The sequence below is a fragment of the Pogoniulus pusillus genome, chromosome 15, assembly GCF_015220805.1.
Source record: "Pogoniulus pusillus isolate bPogPus1 chromosome 15, bPogPus1.pri, whole genome shotgun sequence".
Taxonomy (NCBI): domain Eukaryota; kingdom Metazoa; phylum Chordata; class Aves; order Piciformes; family Lybiidae; genus Pogoniulus; species Pogoniulus pusillus.
In genome coordinates, this window is record NC_087278.1 from 14,242,591 (window position 1) to 14,268,575 (window position 25,985).

At 42.5% G+C, this 25,985-nt stretch overlaps 1 protein-coding gene across 2 annotated transcripts in view; it reads right to left on the reverse strand.

Annotated features, from left to right (window-relative positions):
* The window catches only part of CHPT1 (choline phosphotransferase 1), a 22,463-nt gene extending 3,862 nt beyond the window's left edge, over nt 1-18,601 (reverse strand). Inside the window, exons 1-7 of one of the 2 annotated variants that reach the window (XM_064155463.1) lie at nt 17,969-18,601; nt 9,593-9,740; nt 8,427-8,568; nt 5,074-5,158; nt 3,482-3,613; nt 2,947-3,105; nt 277-402 (exon numbers count right to left, since the gene is read on the reverse strand). In XM_064155463.1, coding sequence (XP_064011533.1) covers nt 277-402; nt 2,947-3,105; nt 3,482-3,613; nt 5,074-5,158; nt 8,427-8,568; nt 9,593-9,740; nt 17,969-18,211 — 1,035 coding nt within the window. In that variant the 5' untranslated portion in view covers nt 18,212-18,601. The remainder of the gene's footprint in view (nt 1-276; nt 403-2,946; nt 3,106-3,481; nt 3,614-5,073; nt 5,159-8,426; nt 8,569-9,592; nt 9,741-17,968) is intronic. The other variant, XM_064155462.1, reaches the window with a different exon arrangement.
* Nucleotides 18,602-25,985: the final 7,384 nt, after the last annotated feature.

Here is a 25,985-nt window from a genome sequence, read left to right on the forward strand (position 1 = left end):
AAGTGACATTTTAACATAGTGGCCTATTTTAGAAGAAAAAAAACACCAACAAAGAAGAAACCCAAATGAAAACACTTACAGAGTCTGATAAACAAATGTTAGTCTGCAGTTAGCAGAATAACTTGAATCACCTGAACTAAAAGCATAGATACGGAAGAGATCTGTAATTTTACTCTCAGATCTCTGTTTCAAGGAAACAAAGCTAGCCAGAACAAGGGTCATTCTCAATCCATTCCTTTCAGTACACTCCAACTAAAGAGCATAGAAAGTACTTACCAATGCTATCCACAGAACAATGTATTCATCAATGAAACTGTTGAAATATTGGTCCAAAAACAGAAGTCCTGGCCCAATAAATGCAGTCTCCTGAAGACAGATTTCACTTTTTGTCATGTGAGCCACCTATGTTAAAAAAAAAGAAAACACAGGAGGAAAAATGAGACAGTGTCAGCAACACACCACTACAAGATGAAGGTAACTACCAGAAAATCTCCACCTTAGTTGTGAAAGAGCATGATGACATGCTGATGTCCTCAGCCAGCAACACCTTGCTGTCCCTGACTTCAGAAGCCATCAGCAGGCAAGCCAAAGGCTGCATAAGTGCTTCAGGGCCTGCTGATCCCTGACAGTTTCTTTCCCAACGACCAAGTAACCTCTTTCCTGGTTGTTCAACGCAGCACTTTAATCAGTGATAACAGCTATTTGCATTATCAGCTAGTATCGTTTTACTTGATAAGAAATGTGTTCATGTCCTTCAGAGTTCTGCATAGCATTTTAGCTAAACTGCAGGTTTCCCACTGTTTTTTCAGTGTGGCATTTGAAGGGTAAGGCTGTGCAAGTGTATTACTGAAAGTACTTTTTGCCTGAAAAAGTGTTTACAAATCTAACTTGAAAATGTTGGCCTTGCTTGGCCAAAAGCTAACTAAAACTCAGGCTTTTGCTTACTTGACAGGACTTGTTTTCACTGTTGAGTAGAGACTCTTTACAGAAATGACCAAGAGAAAAAGGAAAATCAATAGGGACAGAATGTTTTCTCCCTCCCTCACCTTGAACCTTCTGTATTTGGCATACTTAGGGACAACTTAAGCTCACCTTTGATTGAGAGACAGAAGAAGAGTTGTGTAAAAAGTTGGAGACCTAATAAAGGACATATGACAAGTCCATACTAGGAAGCTGAAACATGGCAGAAGGAAGGTAGTAAAAGCACCAAGACTGCCATAAGAAATGTGTGATGGTTTGGGTGTTCCCTGCCCGCCCCCCACTTTAGAAATACTCAGCCGGCTCCAGGAATATAAATGAAGCTATTTATTTACAGCTAGCACAATATACAAGCAGATATTTACAGTATATACAGAAATCTACAAGGTAAAAGGTAATACAGAAACACAACTCCCCTCCCAGAAACCTGAGTCCCCAGGAGAGGCTCTCAACCACCCCTGCACCTTCCCCCTGCCCCTCTCAACCTTACCCCAGTCCTAAGAAAGACTAGAGGTTCAGCCAAGAGTTTAAGAAGCAAAGGTGAGTGGAAGGTGAGGTTAGGGAGCTGCAGCTCAGTCAGTGCCCAGCCAGAGAGTGAAGACAAAATGGTGAGAGTGTTATCTAATGTTTACATTCTTCTTCAGCAAGACTGAGGGAAGCAGACATCACCACTGTTTTCCTTTCACAGCCTATCATCTAGTTTTTCTCACCAAAACATTCTAGCCTTCTTCAAACTAGCACAAAATGACCCTGTCATTCCTTCTTTTCTTCCTTGTGGATATTTGGCGTATATGATTGATATACTAGGAGGTTCCTGTGAACAGAGTGGTCTCTTAGCAATTACAAACCATGTTGAACAGCAACATTCACAAAAAGCCTGTGAGTGTCCCAGTCTAAAGTCAAACCAGAGAAGAGCTGACAACAGCTTCCACTCTAAGCCTGCTAAGGATGCATCTCCCCCTCCTAAAGGGACCCGCAGCAGGGAGTAATTCATGGCTTATGTCTGGTGGGACGTGCAACAGCTACGCAGGGTTGGCATCCATAAAGCAGCTCTGGCAGATTCACACAAACTTCACAGACCCTGGCTCATGTCTCCCCCCCACCCCGCCAGTTACAGCTGAAGATTCTACTGCAGTTTGCTTACTCTGGCATGCCAGAAGGACAAGGCATCCTGAAATAGTTTCAGAAAACTGAGAACTAACCCCCCACCCCATATCCTTTGCCCACTGTCTTTACAGGTTTGCCTCTGGAGCAGGCTATTCTCAAAGCTACACATACAGCACTGACATACACATAGTGATGAATGGGCGATTACAGGGGGTCCTCTCACTGAGCAAAGGAGCCAAGGGGTTTCACAGAATAGATGAGCTCACTCGAGTTCAACCTTAAAGCTCCATCTTCTTACCAGCATTCTCTCTTTAAAGAAGTTAGTAGCTCACTAGGTGAACTGCTGAAAGTCTGTAGAATACCCATTTTGTTTGGAAAATGTCATGCCAGAAAAAAAAAGTCAGCTAGTTGGATTACTGTTATTAGCAATTGTGTAAACTAAGGCAGGTATTTTCTTTTTTAATCCACTGATGAGGTTTGTAGTTGCAACAGAGATAAAAAAAGTTTATCTTGTCATTGTAATGATTAAATTCCTATTTCAGAAAATTAAATCAGACATCACAGCACTGTTACTAAGGCTTCAGGGACCACACTTATGCTGAAGGCAGACCATTCTAGGAGTAAGTTAAACAGAACAAAGTTCCAACCAACGCATTCAACAGTAAATAGGTGTTTGCATCATTACCATCTGTAATCCCGGTCTAGAAGCATGAGCCTAGTTCACAATCTTGATCGTAATGAACCTGGTAATACAGTAGCAGAGCAGAACGGGAAAGCTTGCCATGCACACTGATCCAGTAATCATTAAGCCCAGAACCAGTTTAGTTTTAGGAACTTTAGGACTCAAACAAGATTCCTTACCACCAACTTCTGTGAGATTTTAGCATTCACAAATCCAAATGTCAGGACATACAGGCAAGAATGTTTTTCAAACAGCTGAGTTGTAGACTTTTTGTATATCACAACTGCCAATGTAATAAGTAGTCCAATGTGCAGGGCTGGTGAGAGAACACTTGTTCCCTGGAATACAAATGGACAGAAAAAGTTGTCTTAGGCTTCAGTCACACCACTAGGTCTAGGTTTTATATATATAGCAAATCCCATTAAACAAAATGAGAGTTGTCAAAATCAGGGGAAGCCTACTAGCACTCTGCCAATGCTGTTAGTATCCTTTGCAGTGGCCACTAATCAACTTTGTAAGAAAATTCATTCCTGGTCTCTGCAACAGAAATTCAGTAACAAGTAGAGAGAAGGTAGATAATGAAGTCTTTGCTTTAGCCACCCAACACTTGTGTGCTTGTCTGCTTAACGGATAAAACCTTTGTGATCACCTGAAATGCAATAAATTACGGACATACAGTACTGAAAGCCTTCTCAGATTTTTAAAGCAACTTACTGCTATTGTAGATCCATTCTTTCCAACCCCTCCACCAAAGATAACACGGAAGTAATTGAAAAAAGAAAGTGCTGTTCCACACAGTATGCCAAAAACTGCCAAGAACTTCAGTTCTAAGCCCACCAAAGGAACCTTTGCAGGAAAAACAACAGAAAGATATTAGAAATTAACACCTTTTTAAACAAGTGATTAGAGAAAAACCTACTGATACCTAATAAACAGTTGTTTTATTTGAACTCACTTTCCTGGGAACAAGCTCAAGAGGACAGTGTTTGGAATTTGTTTACTTAGTAAGGAGACAACAAATCCTTTGTAATGTTTAAACTCAACTTTTGAGTACTTAAGTTCTGGTCTAGAAATTCCGATCTTATTGTATTTGTCCTTATGATGTCACTACACAAGCAAAAACCTAGCACAGACTGCTGCATCACCAAAGCATGGGACGGGGGGGAAAGGGTAGCTCACTCTATTTCACTGGCTAACACAACACTGAAACAAAGGAAACACAAACACCATCTGCCTGCTTTGTATTTTGGAATTTGTTATTTGTATGCTGTATCTTTGAATAGTCTCCAGATACAAATTTTAACTAAGCAGTTACCTTTCAGAATCAATTGCAGTTTCAAGGAAACTTCCAAAGGCAGCAAAAGAGTTAAAAAAAGTAGCAATAAATTGAAACCATTAACTATATTTTTGAGAATATCTTGAGATACAGCATAACTAACACATATGTTAATACTCAAGTGAAAAAAAATAATCCACCAGTGCACCTACTTAATTTTTCCAACATGAATGCAAGCTTTAAAAGAAGAAAAAGCATCTCACAGGATGAGGAAAGGAAAAAAAAAATCAGCTAAACATTTCTTAATTGCTAAGTGAACTCATGAATTTATTTGAATTATCTGGTGATTTAATTTGCATTGATTACCAATAGCATGGAATGGTCTCAGCTCTTCCATGTGCTGTAATCAAGCAGAACTGTACATTTCTGAGTAAAGACCCTAGAAAGGATCTCATCCACCAAAGTGCATCTCTAAAGATCAGAATACACGGCACAGATTAAAAAAAATAGATCTTTATATATGGACATTTAAGTTGGCTCTGACATAACTGTTAATAATCAGTATATCTCCTCTGGCATGTAAATATGGATTACCTAACCAAAACATGGATTACTTAATCCCTAACTTCATCCCATGATTTTGTTAAAGCGTTTCATATTTAAATTTTAAAATAAAGTGTCCTAGAAATCACTGAACTGGAATGTATGTCTTAAAGTAAATGATACAAAAGAAATACAACCAACAATTGATTTACTGTTAAAGCTTAAGTATATACAGAGGATTCATTCCGGATAAGAAGTTCCTACATGGCAGATGGGGTCTTTTTTCCCAAGTTCAAGCATGGGAAATCACACCATTACATCTAAATTGACTACAACACAGAGATAATCTACATTTGGACAGTAACCCACAACATTAGACAACTACTAGGCATCGATGGTACTTGCACAGGAGATCTTGCAATACCAGTGGAACACTGAATGCTTACCAAGAACCGAATACTCATCAGGAAGTCTGAAATCTTATTACCTTATAGTCCCATACTGCTGTTCCACCATATGCAGATATCAAGAGCAGCATTGTTATGGCTATCTGAACTTCAGTTACATCAATTCTACGAAGGAAAAAGAAAGGTGAGATTTAGTTAAACAAAAAGGTCTTTTTGTTTTAAGTATAAGACAGTGGGGTGGGGAGGAAATAAAAATAACCACTGACTTCAAATTATCTCCTTCGAAGTACTTTAGATAACATCAATGTATATTGTATGATTTTCCTTGACTGAGAAGTTTACTTTGTATGGAGCAGATCTTTGGCTGAGATATAAAGTTAAATCTATGCTCCTTGTCTAGAGCAAGCTACATACAACTTCAATTCTTAATGAATATATTGGTAATTATTTGAGAATTTTGTATAAATTTACAGACTTGCTGATGTGCGAGTATCAAATCAAAGTTTAAGGCAAGCTCACAGTAAAAGCAACCAAACATTTCCTTTAAAAACATACAGTATAAAAGTATGGACTGTGAAGAGTGCACTAGGACAGAAGGGATTTCTTTCAGTCATCATATCATGAAATCTTGACAGATACAGCCTGCAAAATGTGAGGGCAGTGGACACACGTTTCAGAGGACATAATTTATATCTTGCTTGTACACCCTCTAAAGTCTAGACTCTTATTTCCACCTTTATTTTCCTCCTCAGACAGGATAGCTAACTCTTCACTACTGTATTTGATTGATGAAGTGTTGTAAGAAGACCTGAATATATAAAAAAAGTGTAGTAGAGGCTCATGAGAAAAAAAAATTAAATTGTACTTTCTATAAAACTTTAGAAACGTAGATGTGTACATCTAAACTAACTTCTGTCACCAGCTACCTGATCTTTGTACTGAAGTCACTCGGGAACAGTGATAATGAATGTTTAAATTACACTTCTTTAAGCTGTTAGAATAAAGTTGCTGGTTTTAAGGAATTAGAACCAAAGTCAACAAGTATTGTTACTTGCTTAGCATGTGAACAGCTTGCACAGGAAACTGTTTTCAAAGGGAGATAGGAATCAGCTCTTGGTTAATGGAAAACATTTATCTGATCTTGGTAATCACAGTACCATTAAAGTATCTTCTTTCATTGGAAGGATAGTGATAAAATATGCTTAGTTTTATCACGAGCTTCAGACTCCTAGTCTCAGATGCAACTAGATGATATGCTGAGGTGCTTGTCACTGCTCAAAGCCATTGGAATGGGAATTCCTCCCCTTCCTGCACGGTGTTGTCCTCACACTTGTATCAGTTTTAAGGTGAACCAGTTCAGATTGCTAGCCTTGCATCAACCTTTAATCTTCTGCCTGTTTCATGAATTGACTTGAAGTCAACTGACAGAGTTTGTGCACGGCAGAAACAGGACAGAGGTGCCAGGATTGGGCTCTCCACTCTAATGGGGAGTCATGGCTGCATCTGTACCAACTGAACTCTTCGGTTAAGTCATACAAAAGCATCTGTATGTAAGTGCAAGCATCTAGAGTTTGCAATCTGTAGTACTAAAACCTAGACTTTTGCTGTGGGTGGTGGGAACAGACTTGAAGTGGACTCACTGCATGTGCCAAAGTTCAGTACTTAATTTTAGAGGCTCAGACTGTTGGTTGCAGCATAACCAAATCAGAATCCCAAGATTTTAATTAAACTCTTTGCAGTATTCTACATAATTTGACAACGGCACAGTACTCAGCTGGCTCTGATCCTTCCCTGCCATCATCACTAGGACTCTCTCATCTGTCATTTGACTTCTAAAGTGCTGCTAATCCAAGAAAAGCAGCAGTGAAAGCTTCTGTGTTATTATGTGTTATCATATTGGGAACAATATACTAAATGTCTTCATTTAGACTCCCACCTGTATGCTTAAATAAAAACACAAGCCTTAAAAAATTCTGGCCTGTTCTCACTGAACATGACTAAGTTACCCTGGAGAACAGTCATGTCTAGCTTCAAACAGGAAGCATGAAGTACCAGGCCACAACGAACAGCTTGTACTATCACTGTATTTACACAGAAACCATTAGGTTTTTAATGAAGATGTTTTTACATAGGACAGGAGTCTCAGTGCCTTCTTGACACAGGGGAATCTTCATCACAAAAATATTCTGTGAACAAAATCCTATGTGCAAAATCCCAGAGCTCATGGCACAGTCTATCTCCCCTCAGTATAGTCCTATGTCATGTATAGAAATTTCCCCATTTTAGCCATTACTCTAAAGCATCTATTTTTGTCTGCAGTACAGGTTGTCTTTTTAAACAAGCAGGCTGGGTAAGCAGGCATAATAGTTAGTTTGTGTGATAAAATGCATTATCAGCAAAATAAAAAAAAAGCTCATAGCATTACCACAGGGACAGCTGTATTTTGACAGACATTGAACAGTAGGCAAGAGTAGCTGATCACCAAGCCTTTCTGCCCAATGATGCTCAAATTTGTTAAGGTGCTTCTTGCAGGTTAGGGGTGAGCAGGATGAGGAACAGGTGACTTAGCAAGTGACTACAATTAGCAGAAGGATAGCCTTTGTCTGTCACATACCTCCAACTTGGCTGCTACAGAAGTCTCTGATCTTTTCAGAAATCACTACTAAAGCACAGCTGTTGTTTTAAAAGCAGCAAAAGGCCATAGCTAGGCCACATGCATGAAAGGGTGCAGCAATCCCACTGCATTAGGAGTTACTGAAATTGTTATCTTCTACGTGAATATCGTGACTCCTCTTTCTACACTGCAGTCAGAACAGATGCAGTAAGAAACAGCACCACGCCAATTTCTAGAACAGTGACCTACCACAAAACCTAAAGGACATTAAAGGCAGCATGAGCCAGATTAAAAGCAAAGCCCCCATATAAACCTGGGGCCATAGCTCTACAGAACTCCTTGCTGAAGGATGCAGAGAGTTCACTTTAGTATCTCTAAAAATGCATGTTGTTCAGTGTACCCTGTCCTGGAACTGTTCTGTGGCTAGAGGATTACAAAGGGAAGTACTGCAGATGCTTGCCCTGTCCCTAACTCCTACTTAAGCCTGTTTACACTGCAGGCAAGACTCCTCTGGCCTGAGCAATATGCACTGCTTGTGTGGGTTCTGAGAACAGATTTGCAGGTAAGAGACAAACAAACACATGAAAACAAAGCGTATACCACTAAAATCAGCTGCTAAAAAAGCAAATCCTCTATTCACCATTATGCAAGGGTTTAAAGTTTTTGCCAGGTAAAACACAAGTATGCAAGGAAAGAAGGATGATAAGTAAGAGAGTTCATATGAAGAGCGAGCAAGGGAAAAAAAAAACAGAAATGGAAATGAAGTAGCTAACGGTTTCAGACATTAAGCCACAGGTACTTCTAACAATACCTACTTACTTTCCAAACCTTAGTATGCCTGATACATATGTCTGCCAGTGAGCAGAATAGAACATGAACAGTCCCACAAAACAACAGAAAAACAACCAGTCAGGATTTGTTCCTAGTCGGATTGCTATGCAGGATCCAAGGACAACAAAAACTGAAAGGCAGAAAGGAACAAGTTAGTTTGTATATCCTCTTTTCTTGCAGTTATAGAGAAAACATAGTAATAAAAATCACAAGGTGTTTGACATCACTGTAATTATGTGACTGACATTTACTGCCTAGCTAACCTCTAGGACAGTCCTGGCAGCAGCTACCAAAACACAGGAATCCTTTTCTTCCAAACAAGGGCCCCACCTTCTAGCCTACAGCAGTTATTCTCTCTACTTCTGGCCTTGTCATCTCACATCTCCCACATACACTGACAGCTTTACCAAAAGAGCTCAGCTCAGACAGCTGGTAGTCACACTACTTTGGGAGGTGAGGCACCAAGAATGAGCTTCCAGGGCAAATGCTTCAGCCATTAAGCTTTTATAGTAGTGAAGTAGAAGTAAAGGCATTACCACCAACAGAGGCCAAGTTACAGAAAGTAAAGCTGAGCAAGGCTTACTTTTTAAGGACTCAAACTTCTACTAAGCTCATTTGTCTAAGCACTACCCTTCTCCTCAGTGCCAAGTTAAATGCCTTATTACCAAGCTTTTATTTGGGCACCTCATTCCTAAAGCAGAATCCTCAATTTCACATGCCAGCATCATGTCCTGAAAACCTTTATTTGGCATTGCCTGTACCTGACTGGAAAACACAGGCTATGTATAATAAAGAATCTCTAAACACACTTTTAGGGTATTCTTTGTTCTGTTCACCACCTAGCTCATTCAAAGAGCACGGTATGTGAAGATGCACAGTAAGTATGAGCATAGCATGTTACCTAGTATCTGCTAAAGGCACTTGTAAAACATCATCCCTGGTCAACTCCCTGGGAGTCAGCCTTGGCTGCAGTGACCAGAAAATGGTGAACTTGTCCTGAAAAGAAGACAATATGCTGACCCTGCTCTGAGAAAGGGGTTGGACACGATGATCTCCAGTGGTCCTTTCCAACTTCAACAAATCTGTGATTAATCAGCTCCTCTTGAAAACAATTTGTTTTTAAACTAGGATGGGTAATAGTGGGATAGGACTACCTGTGGAAATCGAGTCGCAACCATGATCAAAGAGTTCTCCTAGAGGAGAACTACTGTTTGTTCTTCTGGCTTGCTTCCCATCAATGGCATCCAGAGACTGGTAGATAAAAAGTCCTAATGCACCCAGGATGTATGCCCAAAAAGGTGCCTGGAAGAGATTCACATGAAAGGTCACTAGGCAGTTCCCAAATTCTGTTTTGCTAAGGCTACAATACTGTTCAGCACAAAACTATGCTACATTGTGCTATTAGTTAATGGAGAAACAAAAATTGCTTATGGTAGTCTCTACATGAATTGTAGTAACTACTATAATGAACTACTCCAGATAAACCAGTGAAACACAGCTCCTTCCAGTTACTTAAAAGAAAACCAAACAACTTTTAACCTCTCTTCTGCTGTTATTTTTACAGCTTAAATCTACAATATTCCATAATTATTTATATTTTTTGTGCTGAAAAATGTTATGAAAATAAATCTTTAAAAAGGAAAATAATAGCAAGACACACACTAAAGTGATAGACATTTAGATGATCTGCTCAAGTTTGCAACATACAGACATGAAATCTTACTATATTTTACTGAATAAGACATCAGCTTTTAAGGAAATATTATTTTCCAACATATAAAAATTGACTACATAGGTGCTTTGGACAAAGGAATGAAGAAATAAATTCATTAAATATGAAGAAGCAACTATCTACTTAATACAGACTATCAGTTTCAAAGCAAGCTGTGAATCACTTATGTTACTACCAGTCTTAAGTTCAAGGGAACTATCCCACAGTAGTACCTTTCAAAAGCATTATTTTCACATGCACAATCAGTATGTCTTTGTGTAAATAACATTTTTGCCTCCAGTAGTTTCCACTGGTATCCTTAACACTTAAAAGCACTGCTCACAGAAAGAGATTTAGGTATAAATGCTGGAAATTCAGTGTGCAGGTTAAACAAGTGAACAGCCAGAGGCAATCACAGAGCTGGATCCCTTCCCACTCCCAGGTAAGGGACAGCTGCTGTGACTCCACATCTCTGTGATTCCTCTCCGGTCACAAACTGACCAATATGACTATTTATTTCCTAAGTCCAGTAAAGACTGTTAAACAGATTTGAACAACAGCTCTAATTTCAGTATGCTGAGATTTGTCCACATTCACATAAACCCAGTGCCACTGCTGGGGAGAAAGGACAAATGGCAGCTGCCAATCAGTTCATAAGCAGGGACAGGAAAAGGCTGCAGAAGAATGCTGCTTGCCTGGAGAAGACACTCACATAATGTGTTTTCTCGTTACTGACTTGAGTTAGAAAAAAAAGCTACACCTCCAGTTGGACTGATCACAAAACACATCCTTCCCAAGAACCAGGACACTTAAGGAAGGTTAGTTCTGAAGAGTTTGGGTTTTTTTGCTGTTAAGACTTCCTCATGTATTCGAGAATGGCTTGTACACTATGTTATTACTTGTTTTGTGGAAACAGATTTATGATTTTTCTGTTGCCCAGTACTTGGATAATTTAATAAAACAGTCCACCATTTAAAGTCAAATGGTTAGCTGTTTCACACAGCTTTGAGGTAAAAGAGTGAAAAAATTAGGGACTCCAGCTGCAGGTGGTAAGTCTGGATTTAAATGTACGGACAAATCTAGAAGACTTAAGAGAATTCTTCCAAACAGGCAAGGCCTTAATCCAAAAATCCTAAGAAAAATATTAATCTCAGATCGTGTTGAAGCTTTGAACAGGTGAAAATAGGTAAGTAGATATTCTCACTCCAATGGATAGTTAACATACTGGTATCAAAAAATCTCCCCTAGAAATCCAGGTCACATGACAGCAGCAATACATTTGATGCTTACCGATGGAATGAGCAGAGTTATTCAGGTTTCTTCTCCCTAGTTAGTCCAAGTAAATGAATTTTGTCCTGGGGCATGAGGCTAAACAGGGAGTGTGTTCTTGGCCATCTTTTGAAATAACATCTTTCCCCTGAACCTGAGGGAAGGACAATGCCTGTGGACAACAGGAGCAGTCTACTACCACCCTGTGTTCATGTACCACTCCAGAGACATATGGAAGAACAGAGAGCTCAAGGGTCTCTTCCTGGTACAAGCTTGCTTGGTCAGATGTTCTGCAGGGTGGCAGCAGCTAACCTGTTGACTCCTGTTCTTCCTTTCCACCTTTCCAAAACAGGCCTGTCGGCCATTGCTCAGGTATTTCAGAACATAAAAGCCTGTTGAAGGTAAGCTCATTTTACTTGCGATACAATGCATGTACCAAATCTACCACAGTAGCCACTCTCCCTGTTTCAGAATAACTCTGTTGTACGAGTAAGAGAGATTCCCAAACAAGGCACTCCTGACACAGACCTGTGAATGAAGCATTATAAGCTGTAAGACTAGGAAAAGCCACTGTAGTCCTTTAAAGTAATAAAGACATTTCCAAGTTCATCATCAATATTACTGTGAAGTGCCACAATGGGGAGGGACCTGCAGTGCTTGACACAGCATCCTGACTGTGAAATACTTCTACTAGTTACAAAAAGATAGCTCAGGATACCTGATTCTAGCAAGTTAACCAGGTCAACCTGCCAATTGTCCAGGACACCAATGGTTTGTTGATTGCAAAAGTTGGGTGGAGCCTAATGCAACCACCTACCTACAACTGGCATAGATTTTAACATTCTTGAAAGTCATCAGGTTCTCCACATCACAGACAAAAGCAGACAGTATCCAGTGCTAAACATGTTACCCAAATTCCTTACTCACTGTGCATTCACATACAGCCTCCATTGTGGGGCACATCACCAACTGAGTCAAATGCCAGTGTGGGCAGTTTCTTATTGATGTGCATCACTTCCACTATTGAAAATACCAGTCATAACAGAAACCTGCTATGGCATCTTTTTTTATCGTTAGCCATACCACTGTATGCTACTGGCATCAGCTCCTGCTGAGACAAATCCTTGGATTCCAAAATAAAATAAGCTCTACTCCTTGACCATCTGGAAAGAGGGGGAGAGTTTTCATCCTCTTTCCAATAAGGATCATCTGTATCCATTAACAACTGTAGTAGAGGCATCTGTATCCCTGCAGTTGTGGGGAAGAGAACAAGATTCTACTACAAACAAGGAAAGAGTTGTCTGAGAGAGCTCAAAGACACAATCTGAAGCATTTAATCTCTAGGCTGTCAGTTCAAATTTAATCCAAATGTCACTTGTGATCAACTATACATCTGGCAGATTAAATGAATGCTCTCATGTTTTTACTGGTAAGATAATAGTTTTCCAAATCACCAAAGGTGCATAGAGGTTTCCAAAGTTCCAAATAACCATGAACTCTCTCTGCCATCCACCCTCTTAGCTGGCATTTCCTCTGCCTTCTCACATGCCTGGCTGTCCATCCAGGGATGTCCCTTGCTAGCTTCCCACGCTGCACACAAGTAGCTTGCAAATTAGAGAAGTGGGAGCATTTGAGAATGCTGACATGGCTGACAGACTCAGCAGAAAGGTCAAGAGGCTCCCAATAATCATCAGCTTTTCACTGATGAGGTGTTTATTGCCTCTGCCCAAAGTTACATCCTGTATATGCAAACATATTACTGGCCAGAGATAGATGCTCTTGTCACGGAACCAGAAGAAAACAAAAACCAGGTGCTTCTTTGCTTCAGTCAAAAAGAATGCCAGAAAGACGATACACACCCATAATCTTGTCACAGATCTGGTACAGCAGGTCAGCTCATCTACTGAACCAGAAGGTGTTAAAACAAAACCATGTGCATATAGTGTTTGACAGGTACGTGTAGCATCCCTGTCCTTCAAGAAAAAGCTCAGGTTGAACAACAGTCCTTACTCTTCTGCTCCTGTGATTCTACCCCAAAGAAGAACATGGTCAGCTGCAAAAGACTACCTGTACAGGATCTCTTACCACTTATTTCAAGCAAAGCTCTCAAGCCCAGACAGTTTACAAGTCCAAACTTTCCCAGTACTTAGAATCAGCCTACCACATTTCATCATAAGAGGGGCCACAGTTTGTGTGGTCCCTCCCTGGAGCAGATACAAAATAGAGAGACACATTTTCATCTTTCCCCTAAGTACAGATTATTTCCCCCTCTTTCGTTCAGCACAAAGCAATAAGTACAACTGCACATAGCAGAAGGGAAGGGGCTGTTTAAACATGCATTACAGCAGAGAGAAATGGCAGAGAGGGAAAAAAAACCCAAATCCAAACAACTACTAATGAAATAATTATACTATAGCCCAAATGCAGGTCATGCACTCCAGGGATTCCCTGCATTTCTTTAGCATATTCTTCTCCCCAGCAAGCTCCCTCTGAAAGACCTCCTGTCCTTCTGTGTTGGGGATCCTGAAACTTTGCTGTCTTACTTTGTGCCAAACACCTCTTTCTCTCATTCTGTACTGAGTGCTCTGTTCTTCACTCCTGGATATTGTCTAGATCTCACTCTGCTTCACAATACTCCTCTACTAGGCCAGAGGCTTAATGCTTCTTCACATTCTTATCCCCCCACATCAGCTGGTTCATACCAGCTCCTCCAGTTCATCCTCTTTTCCATTTCTTTATTGCCTTGCTTTCGAAGCTCAGTTATGTTTTTGCTATCTACGTAATGTCATGCCTGTCAATATCACCTCCTCCTTTCTCTCTCTGGCAGGACAAGAAACCTCAAGATAATTCCTCTTTCAATTTAAAAGGTGGAAGGTTGAGGTTTTTTTGTTTAGAGTGGTGGTAATGGTATTTTAATGGGCTTTTTTTAAAAAGGAGAAAGAAGCAGACAGCACCCCACCAGCATTGCTCCTAATAGTTAAATATAGACCTAGCTGCAGTCATTTAGATTCTCCCCTGCTTTTTGGTCTCTTTAGATGTATGGCTTTCTAAATGGCACATTTCAGCATGGTATGACACCCTTTCAGTGCAGCATTTCTGAAACAATTCTTCAGTTACCCATTACAGGCCTCTCTTCCCTCCTCTGCTCTCTGCATGAGAACTCTTGGACCTCTGTTCACTTTTGTCATCACTGCCCAAATTGCAAATCCATAATTCACCTTTTTCTCTTCCTGTCTTCCTCTGTCCCAATGAGCCACATGGAATTATAGACAACAGAAACAAAGGCTTTAAACAACTCAAATAAGTGAGGCACAAGTAACCTATGAAGGCGAGTGCCAGCAGGACAAATCTTTATCACTGGATGAAATCTTCTGTGACCAAGTTTGGAGAGAGTCACTGCTTAAGATCCTGATGTAACTGCTCCAAGATTTTTAATTAAATATATGTAAATTCAACACAGAGTCATAAGTAGTACTAGCATGAACTTCTTCCCTGAAACACTAGCTTCCCAGGGTATTTTAGAGAGACCTGTGACTGTGCTTGAAGGATTACTGAAGCTTGGCCACCCCATGTGGAACCATGAAGGTAGCAGGATCAGTTTGCTTTCTCACTTTTGAAAAGATGGAGAATTAGTCAGTTTTATTTCTAGTGTTGATGCAAGGAAAAAAATAACATGTCAGTTGTCCCAAGAACGGGAAAGCCTAATGAAGTAACTGTAGCTACTTCAGTCAGCTGAGAGTAAAGCAAAAGAGTTCCCTATCAGATGGTAGGGCCTAAAATGGAAATTCTCACCTAAGTGCTCCTTTTACACACTAATGCAGCAAATACACACTGTTCATATTTAAAGCCAGTAAAACTTTTGATTCCTAGATATTTCATAATTAGTGTTTGTTTGGTGGATTTTTTTGCACAACAACAAACCAGAACACATGCATTTACAGGAGACAGTGATGTTCCTACTAGAAAAGACAACATTACTGAAGCAGACAATATCTTACAAATCAAAAACATATCATGCCAGTCAGTAACAAACTGGCTTTTAGTGGCTACTAAGATGAAGTGGCTACTATGAAGATGAAATGGTGTATTAGGAAATAATGGCTACAGAGTAAGAGAACAAGGGAGCGCTGTACCAGTTTAGCCATTAATTACACTGTATTTGAGAAAAGTAATTGTGAAATTCATTACAAATTCATGTGGTGGGAGATGTCTATGGAGAAATAAGTCTATCAGTTCCTGTTCTAGCAAATAACTTAAGTAGAATCTCTGGCTGGTAACCGCCTAACCAATCTGATTTTGGCAGCTGGAAGGTATAGCAGAGAAAGATTCTTTTTTTCCCCCTAAACTTCTGCTAGCAGCTACTCTCTGAACCACCAACCAACCAGCCACACAAACCAACTCAAAAAACCCACAACACCTAAACCCCAAACCTGCTTGTTACTTCACCTGAGTCTTCTATACACTGCTCCTGCACTTCCACAAAGAGACTCTAATAAGCTCTTGTTAGTGCATCAAGACTCAGTTATGAATGAAAGAAGTGGCTTGACAGTATAGACAGATGATGTTGAAGTGCACTGTGCTGTTAGATCAGCCAGGGATTCAATCACCTTCAAACATTATTTTCAGCTCCACCTTCCTCCTAGCTCTTCCAGCCTGCACATGCTAGTACAAAGCAGGTATTACAGCAGTCCATGTATCACCCATTTAGTGTTCCAACAGTTTCAGCTTTTTAACAAAGCCACCTAGAACCATGGCATCTTGAGTGGAAGGCAATCTGAGTCATGAAACAAGCAGAAGAGAAGTAATGATGACCCAAGTGATGAGGCAAGAAAAAAGTGAGGGCAAGAGGCAAAAAAAACTGTTACAGGATGAGGAATCTGGCTTTACAGTACACATTCATAAAGGATATACTGATATCTGCCCAAACTATAGATTCTTACACAATTCAGCTTCCACAATTAAAAATACCCAAACACTACAGTTTCTAAAACTCAATTTGAGCTTTCTTGGAAGGACTAATTATCTGGATGTCTGCAGCACAACCTTTTTCTTCTAATATCGCTTTCTTTTCACCCTCGAGGGTCAAAAACAACTGAAAATTTACTTCCTGTACTTTCTAAAATTTATTGTCTGAATAGCAAAGAGGAAAAGCTAAAACGAACATCCAGACACAGAGCTGGCACATGACTGATATCTACATCACAAAACTAAGCTGAATGTAGCAGTTCCACAAGCGTTTTAATTCTGGAAGTGCCACTAGAAGACAATCTGCAGTTTCCAACCATTCACTCTCATTTATATGCTCCCTTCTACTGCCTGCAGGGAAGTGACTAGGGTGAGACCAAAACAAAGAACTTTGATCCGGAACCGTTTCCTGACACAAACATCTCTGCTAACACAAAGGACAAAGCAACTAGAGAAAAAGAAGGGTTCTTCTGTTAACAAGGACACTCGAAGTATACAGAAGTTACTAAGAAACCCAAATCCAGCTGCCACCTCTGACATTAGGATTTAGGCCCATCAGAATGCAAGAAAAAACACTGGCCACCCTTCAAGATATTTTACCTACACAGTGCAATTTTCCTGTGATTGTTCACAGCCTAACTACCACGAAGACTCTGCACCAGGAAACTGGTTAACAGCCTGGCAAGCTCCAACAGAGCTCTTAAAACTCTCAGGGAAACTGTAGGCAGCATAAAGTTAACCCAGCATCAGCCCATGTTTTTAACAAGCCTGTTTTCCCTTCAGAAGCTAAAGCATTTAAATGTTTCCCATCTGAGGATGGGAGGCAGTTCAGCCACTGTCAACTAACCTTTCTAGTACACAAACCTCAATTCTGACCTCGCAGATGCTTAAATGGTCAGCTCTGCCCTGCTCCCGGTCACGTCCCGTACCCTCTACTGGCCACTTGCTGTTTCTACCCCTATGGCCTCTCTGTTACAGACTGGAGGAGGCTGAGGCCCCACGCACCTTAGTGAGTCCAGCTACAATCTCGTTCCACAGGATGTGGTGCAGGCCAAGCACCCGATCAAAGCTCCAGCCTCAAGGGATGCTCAAGCAACGAAGGCTAAGGGAGGAGTGGCGAGCCCGCTGAAACTCGCCTTTTTAACTTTATCCGCCTAAGCATTTCAAGCATTCAAATCTTAACACCTATCTCCAGCTTGACCCTTTCTACTCCAAATCTTCTCTCCCGCATCGCCACTCCCCTGATTTCTCGGGACAAACCCGTAGCGCTGCCTTAGCCCTCCTTCCCTCCCATCGGAAGGGCCACGATTACCGCGGCAGAGGCACAAGTGGCAGGGCACCGCACCCTGCCGTGGGCATGGGCCCGAGCGCTCCAGGTACTGTTTCGGGGCGGCTCCCCCACACTCGGCCGCCCGGAGCCGAGCTGCGGCGCCCGCAGCGCAAAGGGGCACCGGGGCCTTGCGGGTTGTCCGTCGGGGTAAGGCCGCCGTGCTGAGGCGAGGCAGTACTAGGCGAAGGCTGTGGCAGGCAGGGGAAAGGGTCAAGCTCTAACGGAGAGACGGCGACGGACTGCGGCGGGCGGTACCTGCTCGGTGGCGCTGGGGCAGCAGGCGATGAGCGGCAGCGCCGTCAAGCAGTTCAGCAGGAGGCCGCTCAGGGTGATGGCGTTGGGGGCCAGTCCCAGAGGGACTTGCTCCACCAGCCAGGCCCAGTAGGGCTGCAACCACGGCTCCAACAGCGAGCGCCCAGCCGCGCTGTAGCGATGCTGCTCCAGGCGCTTGAGCTGCGCTGGGCTGAGGGGCGCGGGCAAAGCCCAGGGCACGGCCATGCCGCCCCGCCGCGGGGGCTGTCGCTCGCCGCGGACCGATGGGACCCGGGGTCAGACCGCCGCCGTTCGGGGCGGGGCTGAGTTGAGGGCAGCAGCAAGAGGCGGAAGAGGCCGACGCCCAGGGGCGGCTTCACTGGAACTGAGCAGCGCCCCGCGGTAGCTAACGCAGGGTGGGCGTCCTGGTCCTTGGGCAGCTGTGCGTTCCTTCACCCTGTGTGCGCCGATTCCGCCTTTGGGAGCCCCGTTTCAGGGCGGGTGGTGTTGGCTGTGGCTGATCCGCCAGCCCGGCCTTGCTATGAAGGGCTGGGATCCCTGGGCGGCAGGGGGAAGCCCACAGTCGTCGAGAGGATGCGCCTCAGGAGGGCCCGTCCTGCCTGCTGCCATTTCCCCGGGCTGGTGGGCAATTTCGACCGCAAGTTGCTGAGGACAGATGTAGAGAGCCTGTGCGCCTGCGTCTTGCCACTGCTGGATGCGGGCGTGGTCCTTGAATTCCTCTGCCCTGTGATTTTCTTTACTGTGATTTCTCACGTTTTGTGATATAGCTGAGGGCCGTGGCAGGGCTGCACGCAGCAGGTGGCTGGGGAGGCGTTTTCTTTGAGCAAAGCATAAAGGCAGGACTTTCCCCGCAGTCAGCAGAACACTATAGCTATGTTTGGACGGAGGTGATCCCCACGTTATCAGCGAAGGCGTCCTCCGCCATTCGGAGGAGACCTGCTGCCCAGGTATTAGCTGGAAAGTGAGGCTGTTCACCGTGTGTGTACCAGCCCACATGCACAGAGAGCGGAGGTACTGTACTTATTTAAAGTTCGTAGAAAGATGGGTGCTAGGTGGTAGAGCCACAAATCAAGCCCAACGATAGCACTAACAGTGCTTTATATACAGTACGAATTACAAAGATATTCTTGATAGTCGTGTGATTTGACATGACATTGATCTTTGTATGCATGCTCTATTATAAACTACTTAATTCGCTATACTTTTAGTTAATTATAATAAGGTGGTCTTATATAGAATATAAGAGCTGTGGAATTTTAGTGTTAAAATCACCATGGGTTATGTAGAGGACACCTTGATCTTTGTCAAAATCTGCCTCTGGTTTATGTAAAGACGCCGTAATGAGGCGTCTGCAAAAGCTGACAGAATCTTTAGATACTGCTCTTAACTACCCTTGTCTTGTTTGTGGTATCTTAACCTTGGCTTTTAGTCATAAAGGCCTTCCATCCTTCTTGTCCTGGTTTCAGACCAGTTCATTATAAGGTTATTCACCCTTAAAATTTTTAACTCTGTCCTTGCAGCATCTCAGGATTGGCAGTCTTGCACGTTATGAGGCACCTGGTCACCTCCATGACCTGCTTGGAGAAGGTGCTTCAAAACAAATACTCCTTTCAGAAATGGTGGCATGTCAAATTACTTGAATTGGTCTTGTGATGGATTTTAGATGCATCACTGAATCTCTAGGATGGTATGTGGTTTCTGAAGGTGGCCAAGGAGAGGTAAGCGCTGTTTGAAGAATGAAGTAGAATGTGTAAAATACAGCCTCTAGTGAGTATTATATCATCTAATGGCATGTTAGAATGAGGAATAATTTTTAAAGTTACTGCATTGTGAGACAGAGGCTGCATTTTTCTATCCAGGCACAACGATTTTCTGGACAGAGTAATTTCCTGTTATTCACATAGAGCTGATTCATTTCGATAAAGTTAATCTCTACTGAAAAGGTCGTGAATGCTTGACAAATGCAAAAGGTCCATTTCAAGATCCCTTGATGTCATATGTGTGTCCCAAGTGCTGTGTTATTCATCAGCTGATTTCACTTAGAGATGACTAAAGTGTGATAGTTGGTTTAGGGGTCAAAACAGAGAAGAGAGGAACTGTCTGCAAAGGAAGAGATAATATATAACATAACAAAGATTCAATAGCAGCCAGCTACAGAATAGCAAAAGGGAAATGTGACAGATGCACGACTACCAGTCCACTGGATTTACAGGGTTTGGAGAAAGATAAAACATTGTTTCTTTTAATATGCTGTACATTGCTGTTGTCAGTGGTTGTAATGGTATTTATGGAGAGATTAATCAAGCCCTTTGTGACACCAATAGAATAAGAAGAGAAAACAAACTGGGAAAAGAAGTGGAAGGGAAAGTACATGGTGTTAAAAGTGGTGGCCACATGAGCAAAGGAAGAAATAGATTCCCTACTGAATTTATTACTGAGCTTGGAAAAGGTTTGTGTTAATTTAAAAAGTATTCAACAACAAAACATAGAGAACATAGAATTTAAGTCCAGTGCATTTAGACTTACAGTACTTCATCAGTATTCAGGATGGATTTTTCTTCCAAGTGCTCTCTGCTTCAGCAAAGTGGCAGCTTTCCTTGTCAGTCAAGTGACACTAAGTACATTGTGCTTAAAATAGAAGGCCTTTTGCTCTAGAATCTCAATATGCAGCAGAAGAAGTTTGTAGAGTAAAGCCTCCCTTAACAAGGCCCTGTAAAAGCCACTCCTTTTAAAAAACATTTTTAATAAAAACATTTTAAAAAAATCTGACTCTCAGTAAAGGCCTCCTTGTGAACAACATATCTTTATTTAAACATTCTTAAAAAGATTTGCCTTTTTTTTTTCTTTCTATGTTTGTGAGTCTGTATGCAGTGAGACAAAAATGAGCTGTTGCTGGCCATGATCTTTAATGCCATTTGAAAGTGGGTCTGTATTTATACAACATTTATGTATGGCAGATACCGTTCCATGGGCAAGGAAAGCAAGCCAGGAGATGACAAAGTATTTTCATCTAGCTTCCTTAAAACAAAACCCTTCTGTTAATTCACTTTGATGCTTCTTTCTCTGTGTGTGCATAATGCTTGGGTCTGCATTTTATTCCAAGTAGTTGTTTTACTTGACCTGTATAAGTCAAACTGAACACCAAGGCAGAATTTCCAAAACCACAACATTCCTGCCAGATATACAAAAGTGTGCTGAAAATAAAAGCCTTATTAAGGTACTACTGAACTATAACCCCAGAACATACTAGTTGATGGAGAGTGTGCCTGGCAAGCAGGCAATACGAAAAATGCAACTAGATGAAGACTTCACCTGGTTTCACGTATTGTGGGAAATCAGGGAACACAACCATAAGCCATAAAGCATTACTAGTTTCACTCCTCCTAGAGCTTTTGCATTTTGCTGTTACTTTATCTGATACATCCAGGTTTGATTTGCTCTCCTCTGTTACTCCTAGGTCTCTTTCAGGCTCAGTAATGTCCTCGAAATTCCATGAGAACTGACTTTGGAGAAATTTATTGTTGGGAGTATTGGGTCGTATCTTCTACAGCATTATATTCTGCTGCTTCTGTTCTCTCTGGGTTGTTTTGTCTGTAGATTTTGTTGTCCTTGGTATTTTCCCAAGCACATTGCATTAACGCTTTCTCAACTCTGTGGTTTTGATGACATCATTTATCTGTCTTGTTTGAGCTAGAACAGAACCCCTTGTCTGTTCAGTGATTTTACTTTTCAGCTAAGTTCTAAGTGACTACACTTTCTGAAGTTAATTGTAATTTTGTAGGTAGTGTCTGTCTCCCAAAGTGCTAATGCTTAATGTTTCTACTACTAAGGACTGGTATGCAGAAAGGCTCTTACTTATACTGGCTTCTATTGAAACCAAGGTCACTGCTGAATCTTGTATAGCACATTGGAGTACCCTAAGTGAAAGGCTCTTAAGGAAAGAGGTCGTGCTTGCAGGGAGGAGTGGAGAGGACAGGTGACCCAAACCTGGCCAACAGGATATTTTGTTCCTTGTTTGTCATGCTCAGGATAAAGCCTAGGAATCACAAGGGTTCAGCCTTTCAATGGCCAGTGTCTAAGGACTCTGTCCCTTCTGCCTTCAATCTCAATTAGTCTCTTCCTGAATCCAAGTCCCATCTGCTACTGAGTCCATCCTGGACTCTGGAGGAGTTTGTGCAAGAAACTTATTTGCGAAGTCCCCTGGGCAGCAGTCCTTAAGAACAAAGGGGTCCAGGATGGTCGGACCTACTTTAAACAGGAGCTCTTGAAGGCACAGGAACTGGCAGTTCCCATGTGCCGAAAGACGAGCCGGCAGGGAAGGCAACCAGCCTGGATGGGCAAACAGCTCCTGAAGGAATTAGGGGGAAGAAAGAGGGTGTATCACCTTTGGAAGGAGGGGAAGGCTTCTTCTGGCATGTTTAAGGATGTAGCCAGGTTATGTAGGAGAAAAATTAGAGAGGCTAAGGCCCAGTTAGATCTTAGGCTGGCCACCTCTGTGAGGGATAAGAAAAAGCACTTTTATAAATTTATCAATTGTAAAAAAGAAGGGCAAGAAGAGCCTCCACTCCTTACTGGACCAGGAGGGGAACATTATAACTGACAGGAAAAGGCTGAGGTCCTGAATACCTTCTTTGCCTCAGTTTTCAACAGTGAGGAGGGAGGAGTTCAGGGCAGGTGGCCTCTTGAACTGGGGGATGGGGTTGGGGAGCGGTGTGTTGCCCTGGAAATTCATGAGGAATTAGTTCAGGACCTGCTGAGCCACCTGGACACCCACAAGTCCATGGGACCAGATGGGATCCATCCCAGGGTGCTGAGAGAGCTGGCAGCTGAGCTGGCCAAGCCACTCTCCATCATTTTCCAGCAGTCCTGGCTCACCGGAGAGGTCCCAGGAGACTGGAAAGTGGCCAACGTGGTCCCCATCCACAAGAAGGGTCAGATGGAGGAACCTGGGAACTATAGACCCATTAACCTGACCTCAGTGCCAGGGAAACTGATGGAGCAGGTTATCTTGGGGGTGATAAGAGCACACCTGAGGGATGGCAAAGGGCTCATGTCCAGCCAGCATGGGTTTAGGAAGGGCAGATCCTGCCTCTCCAACCTGATCTCCTTCTATGATCAGGTGACCCGCTTGGTGGATGTGGGGAGGCTGTGGATGTGGTCTATCTGGACTTCAGCAAGGCCTTTGACACTGCCCCCCGCAGCAAACTGCTGGCTAAGCTGTCAGCCCATGGCTTGGATGGCAACACTCTGTGCTGGGTTAGGAACTGGCTGGAGGGCTGGACCCAGAGAGTGGTGGTGAATGGTGCCACATCCAGCTGGCGGCCAGTCACTAGTGGTGTCCCTCAGGGATCAGTGCTGGGCCCCATCCTCTTTAACATCTTCATAGATGATCTGGATGAAGGCATGGAGTCAGTCATCAGCGAGTTTGCAGATGACACCAAGCTGGGGGCAGATGTGGCTGGGTTGGAGGGGCAGAAGGGCTCTGCAGCGGGACCTTGACTGCCTGCACAGATGGGCAGAGTCCAATGGGATGGGGTTCAATAGCTCCAAGTGCAGGGTGCTGCACTTTGGCCACAACCCCATGCAGAGATACACCTGAAGGGTGGTTGTGGCCAGGAGGAGGTTGCTCTCTTCTCTCATATGGCCAGCACCAGAACAAGAGGACACAGCCTCAAGCTACACCAGGAGAAATTTAGGCTTGAGGTGAGGAGAAAGTTCTTCACTGAGAGAGTCATTGGCTACTGGAATGGGCTGCCCGGAGAGGTGGTGGAGTCGCTGCCCCTGGAGCTGTTCAAGGCAGGATTGGATGTGGCACTTGGTGCCATGGTCTGGCCTTGAGCTCTGTGGTAAAGGGTTGGACTTGATGATCTGTGAGGTCTCTTCAACCTTGGTGATACTGTGATACTGTGACATTGGTTTTGTATGTATTTGTATAGATTTCATTATTTTTTCTTATTAGCATTTTTTCTTTTTATTTATTCTTTTTATTCATTAAAACTGGTATGGGTTGGTTGGTTTATTACTGTGGTGTCACCCCCTGTGCTAGTTTGAAGCAGGGTAGAATGTTTTGGTGAGAAGAACTAGATCATAGGCTGTGAAAGGAAAACAGTGGTGATGTCTACTCCCCTCAGAGTTATGCTGAAGAAGGACCGAAAACATTAGATATCACTCTCGCCATTTTCTCTCACTCTCTGCCTTGGGCTTCTGACTGAGCTGCATCTCTCTAACACACCCTCCACTCACCTTTGTTTCTTAACCTCTTGGCTGAACCTCTGTTCTTCCTTGGGACTAGGGTAAGGTTGAGAGGGGCAGGGGGAAGGTGCAAGGGTGGTTGAGAGCCCCTCCTGGGGACTCAGGTTTCTGGGAGGGGAGTTGTGTTTATTACCTTTTCATTTGTATATTTCTGTCTCTAACTGTATATACTGTAAATATCTGCTTGTATATTGTGCTAGCTGTAAATAAATAGCTTCATTTATATTCCCAGAGCCAGCTGAGACTAGTCTGGGTGATTTCTAAAGTGTCGGGGGGCGGGGAACACCCAAACCATCACACCCTCCCATCTCATAAGTCTTCCTTATTGCCTTTGTCTTTCCCTTTCTGGGAAGAGAGAGGGGTTAATAGATTTTACTTTTTTCAGTGGCCAGCCCAGTCTCAACCGATGACACTAGGAGACACCATCTCTGCAGAATCCCATTAGGCAAATCACCATAAACCAACAGTTTACATTTTATTATTTTCTCTTTAAGGTACAGCAGCCTGGTTTAGATCTAGGAGGAATCCCTTTCCTACCTTACCTTGTCGTTCCTCTCAAAGTATTTTCCAATTAATTTTTAATCCAGAGGCTTGGCTGGTCAGCAGAGTTAGCGAGGGAATGAATTTATAGCACACTAATGGCCATTCATCTTGGTGCTGCCCAGGGGCCGATACCCTGTGCTCCCTATTGGCGCGGCACATCTTGAGCCCGCAAGACAGCCAATGGCAAATGCTGGGTGACGCAGGTCGGGAGGAATTAAGGGCAGTCCAATGTAATGCTTGCCGTACTCAGGGTGAAAAGTAGCTTAGTTCAGCTTGTATTTTAACACTTCTGGTATCTGGCAGAAATTAGAGTGGCTAATTCCATTGGCAGGGAGCCTACAGAAGCTGAGATTTATGCTGGCTTCCGGGTTATTATACACAGTATATTAAGACTGAGCAGGCAGATAGAAACACAAGCATGAAGCTGTAAACATCTTTGCATGCAAAGTGTCCTTTGTGTCCTTTTTAGCTTACTGAAAGGCACAAACTCACAGTAACTATTTTTTGGTGCTGACTATGATGTATCTCCACAGACCGAGACTGTTTTAAATGTGTGCTTAAATGCTTAAACCTGGAGTTTATATACAAACTAACCCTCTCCCACAGCCTTGTGTGCTGTAAAACATGAATGGAGTCCTGATTCACTGATGCAATGCAAGATAAATTATCTGTTATTTATCAAATGTTTCTTCTTAGTAGAGGTGTTGCCTTCTTTCATGTGTAGGTGTGAATGAAAGTGCAGGAGAAAATTGGTTTTGACAGGAGCAAGGTGAAACAAGTGCAGGTGGAGAGATGTCCAGGATCACTGGGAATAGATGATTTCTTTGCACTATTTTCAGCACAGAAGAAATCACAAAAATAGAAAGGAGAGAAAGAAGAAAAATTGTCTCAGAATGAGTGTGGTTTACAGAACAAAGTGAGAAAATGTATTCAGATCCCGAGACTGAAAGAAGTGGTAATTCAAGTGCAAAAACACCAGTTCAACAGGGGTGGCTTGTAGTGACATGTTCTTTTATTATTGCATAATTACTGACTGCTGGGTGTTTGAAAATGTACTGACATCAAATAACCTTCTCATTATCTACTACTGGTCTAAGCAGGCCTTTATCTTTATAAACCATAACTGGAAATCAATCATTAGTCAGCTAGCACATGACCTATCTTGTCTACACAGCTAGAGTGAGAACTGGTAAATAAGTGACAG